This window comes from Chinchilla lanigera, unplaced genomic scaffold (genome assembly GCF_000276665.1).
Source record: "Chinchilla lanigera isolate Chin_1 unplaced genomic scaffold, ChiLan1.0 scaffold00057, whole genome shotgun sequence".
NCBI classification, from domain to species: Eukaryota; Metazoa; Chordata; class Mammalia; order Rodentia; family Chinchillidae; genus Chinchilla; species Chinchilla lanigera.
In genome coordinates, this window is record NW_004955458.1 from 9,969,347 (window position 1) to 9,973,993 (window position 4,647).

Genomic DNA, 4,647 nt, shown 5'->3' on the forward strand with positions numbered 1-4,647 from the left:
GGAATGAGAACAGACACTTAAGAGATGCTAAATGGTCAAAAAGGCAAAACCAAAGCAATCCATCTCTACAGGTGTTAGCTGCAAGCTCAAGAAGCTGGTACAAAACTCTCATGTACCTCACACTCCGTTGACAGAGGCACAGTTTGGGAAGATGAGGATGAGGATCCATAACCTTGCTCTAGGCAAGGCCGTTTGTTGAAGGATACAGTTAGTGCCTTCTGCCATACATGAGAGGACGAAAACCTTAAGTATGCGAGGCAAGTAGTTAAGACGCTAAAATGATGCAAAGCCACATTACACAGGACACTCAGCTCAACACAGGAAAACGAAAGGGCAAGTGTACTGCAGACCAGTCTTGACGAGGCAGTGTTGGATGGGGAGGCTGCGAGTCTCCAGTAGGTGTAACCAGCCCCAAGACCAGAAACCAGCTCTCCAAGGCGGCCCTGAGGTTGCTCCCAAGTCTAAATTCACTAACATTTCAGGATTCCAATGGAGAGTGAATGCCACCTGACAAAAATATCACAGAGAAAGGCTGGTTTTACACCCTCAGTGGTCCCTTACAAAACTGACATTCCACTATATAAATTCAGTGACAAGTTTCCAAGTGGCGCCCAGTTGCTAAAGGTGCGAAGTCTAATGATGTAAATGCCACCTACCATTTTCTGCACACACCCACACCTGAAGGCTTTCTTTTAGCACAGGACAAGCTCAAATCAACACTTATGCCCATCTGGAGTACAAGTTTAAAATTTTTTTTTCTGCCCCTAAGAACATGTTGCTGCTTGATTTATTTGTTGCGGTCCTTTATCTTAAAAATGGCATCTTGTAGTCCTCGACTAAGCCTTTGGATATTTTGCTCTGTTCAGAAACACGGCCTATGCTCAGTTTGAGATAGCCATCCTGGAGGTGTATTCTTGGCCAAATCTTTTAAAATCTTGGCAATGTCTTCCTCCCAGGGCTCATTCCAGATGAGCAGCCTGCTATTATGGGCTGTTCTCACATCTCTGTCCGCAGATGCACCAGATCCGTCTAACAAAGGTTTCCTGGCACTGAACACAGACTAAGAGATACTACTGATCATCATGATGAAGCAAGGCACTGAGCGTTTTTCACAGACATGGTTGTCCCTCCCCTATGGGGCTGGAGGCTGAGCTCTCAGCCTCTGCTTCTACCGCTGCCCTTGGTCCTTCTGCAGCCTCATCCCCCGGTATTGATCCTTTTATGAACTCACACACTCTTCACCTTTGGTCCTGTCTGCAAGTGTGAAATGCCTCCCCAGCCTCTTGCTCCACTCTCCCAGTTTATCCCTCAACCCTCTTTAGAGCCCTCTACACCAAAGCACCCGTCTGCCTCTATCTGCCTGTGCACCTATCCCAGGAGCCCCAAAACCTCCCTAGCAGAGCTTCCCTCATTCAGTCTTGAGTACTCACAGCCCCTAGAGAAGAAAGTGGCGCAGAGCAGGCTAGCATTACGTAGTTATTACACCAACTGGTAACTTGTAACTTCTCCGTGTACCTCTAGGTTATAAACTCCCTGGGGATATTTTGTCCCAAGGCATCACAAAATAATAGAAAGGAATAGCAATTCTGCTTAGTATGTGTAGGCACTCTGCTAAGCACTTTCTATGGATTGTCTTTAACTCTTCTGAACTCTCCATGAGACAGGGACGATGATTCTCATTCTGACATGAAGAAAACATAGAGTCATGCAGCTGGAAGCTGACCCGGCACGCCACAGACTGCCGGCAATCTTAAGGCACTCCGTTCCCAAGGCCAGCAGAGCCATGCTGGACAAATGACTCACACCCGCATCTGTAGAGTGAAATCATGCACAACGCACAGGAGAGGTTTGCTGTATTAGATGTTAAATATCCAGTAGTCTATGAACTGATTGCTATTATTTGGTCTTTGTGGGAATGTGAGCTCAGCTACCTCCAATAGTGAGGAAGGAAGGCGTACATCAGAAGCACTTGGTTTTAAGGTCTAATACTAAATTTTACTCCCCAGTACCTATTTCCTTTTTTTTTTTTTTTAATGTTACCTATGCCGAAAAGGGGAAAATGTTCTTCATTCCCTCTGGGGCCTCTATAAGGATGTGATACACTGTTGAGATGGGGACAGACAATCTACTGGGACTTGGAAGGGGAACCCTCAGGAGGAAATAATACACTCCAGCTTGGTGGCTCCTTATGAAACAGCTGGTTTCAATCTGATACAATTTTTGCTAATTTTAGCTTTTACTAAACACAGAAGTAGCTTGAGCACTTGATGCTTTGGCTTTGAAAAACCAAAACTATGTTTTGAGGAACTGCACTGTACCTAAGGAGGCCTTCCAGGGCTGCTGTCTGCTGCAGGGTATGGCGTCAGTTTCAAGATTTGGTTTCAAATAATGTTAGCACTGTTAAAAAGAAAAAAAAATGAAGACCATCCCTTGAAGGTCTCTCAGATGCAGGTATTTTCCTTCATTCACATCACCTAGTGCCAGGTGGGTTCTGTTCTACTGGAAGCCACTTGTGAACTTGAGCACGGAGGGACATTTCCACAAGACTTAGGCTGGCACTCGCTCCCGTCTCCGCCCCCTGCATGGGGAGGGGCCGGCGGCCCGGGCAATGGGCAATGCCAGCGAGTCACCTTTAGGGAAGTGCCTTTTTCCTCCTCAAAACAGACGTAAACAGTATGTCCACCTGGGATTCAACCCTGGCTGCACATCACGGGGCCTTTAAAAGTGATGTTGGTGGCCAGGGTCTGCTGTTGACCGCTGAAACGAAAATCTCTGGGAAGTAGAGTCATCGATGCATGTTTGAAAAAATGCAGGTGGGTGTGCTGGGGAGCCGTGGTACAGAGCTTGGATTATAGCCTATTTTGTGGTTATTTCAGGCAGAAGCAAAGTCAGTAAAACTTTTATTATTGAAGATCTTTATTCTCAAAATCTACAAACTTTAAAAAACTGACCTTTGGGTAGTAAAATGAATTTGACAGTGATTTAAGCTTGCTCATGACAAGAGAGAAGGAAAAGTTGTTAAAATGGAACAATTATATATGCATTCATCTATAAACATGAACTTTTAATGTTTATAAGCTGTGATTACAATACACATATGTATGTAACATATTATGCAGCACACGCGTATGGTTAGACACATACATATGCTACGCTGTGATATCATTTAGGTGTCACTTAGTAAGAGCCACCCTCCCAGTCAAGAGCAGGGTAGGGTGTGAAACACTGTTCTAAAGAAGGACTTGGCCAGGATTATTCGGGGAGTAGGGTGTGAGATACCCTCGTTTTGGCTAGTTCTTAACAGTCCTAGCAACCTCAACTTCTGCTGTCTCATCTTTGAAGGCCTCCTTGAGCCTCAGACCTGGACAGAAGCTTCTCCCCGTCAGAACTCATCAGGCACTGGAGTTTATAATCCCCGGCCCAGAGCTGTGCCCAGCAGACAAGCACGTTCGGTGCACCCGAGGGGCTGCAGCCCAACATCCCGGGTGCGTGCCAGTTCCCGCCAGCGCTCCGGCTGTATTCCCTCAGCGTCTCCTCCGGCTGGGTCAGCTGCAAAGCTGTGCTTATCCGCTCTTCCACCAGGTGGAAAGAGAAAACGGTGCCACCTGCAGACTGAAGCCACAGCCAGGCCTTGCCTTGTCCATGCCCAGCTCCACCTCAGCACCCTCTTCCACCAGCCTGTTGGACTTCTTGTCCCTCGTCAGCCCCGCAAGGGTGAACATTCTCCGCTTGAGGCACCCTCCCTCCTCCCCTGAGATGATGTGGTGTAGTCATGTAGCTCGAACTGCCATGCACATACTGGGGATTCATTTGTGTCTTCAACCCAGATCCTTCACGACTTCCTGGAGCCATCTTTGTGGCAGGATGCATGGTGGGCCAGTGACAATTCAAACTCAAGTCAGCCACAGCTGCATCCGACCACCCCGCTCCACCCTCACACGGTCTACCTCCCGTAGCCCTGATCCGCACGGAGCCAGTTCCTTGTAATAAATCCCTTGAGCGCATCCATATCAAGAGAACCTGCTTACTCTCCTTGTACCCCTTGTTCTTTTTCCCTGGTTGAACACGGGCACTACTTTCTTCTCTTCTTTCACCTCAGCAAACTGAGTTAATTCTCTTTCCCAAATTTTCCTGATTTACTCCCTCCTTCCCATGAACACTGTCGCAGTGTTAGTTCAAGCTGTCTTCTCTTGCTTGGTGTGTGCAAAACAAGCGAACTGGTTCCCCTGTCTCGGTTCTCGCACCAACTCACCGTCAGGCTTAGTGCTGTGGATCACAAGCTTCTCTGATGACAGAACGTTCGAGATGTGCTTGGCCCTGCACAACAGCCTCTAGCTGTGTACGTAGCAGCGCAGTTCTAGACCACCAGGGTTATTCCAAAAAATGCCAAATCATATAGAGATTTCTCAAGAAAGTAAATACTGGAAAGTGTTTGACAATACTTAGATGTGAAATAAAAAAATATATTTCTGTATATACATAATAGGAGGGAACACATGAGGCTATTTATGGTGATTTTTTTCTGCAAGCAGAACTGTAAATGAATTGCAACTCTTCATTCAACAAATAATTGTTGGGCATCTATCTACCGTGGGCCAAGTGTCCTACTAGAAAGATTCTGGAGATGTAAACTAGCTAGTTTAGGTT

At 46.7% G+C, this 4,647-nt stretch overlaps 1 protein-coding gene across 1 annotated transcript; it reads left to right on the plus strand.

Annotated features, from left to right (window-relative positions):
• Positions 1–2,518: 2,518 nt before the first annotated feature.
• On the plus strand, positions 2,519–4,382 carry LOC102018897. Its single transcript, XM_005397436.2, has 2 exons — positions 2,519–2,813; positions 3,343–4,382. Exons 1-2 carry the CDS (start codon positions 2,796–2,798, stop codon positions 3,985–3,987), a joined length of 663 nt encoding a protein of 220 aa, XP_005397493.1. The 5' UTR covers positions 2,519–2,795; the 3' UTR covers positions 3,988–4,382.
• The last annotated feature ends 265 nt before the right edge of the window (positions 4,383–4,647 follow it).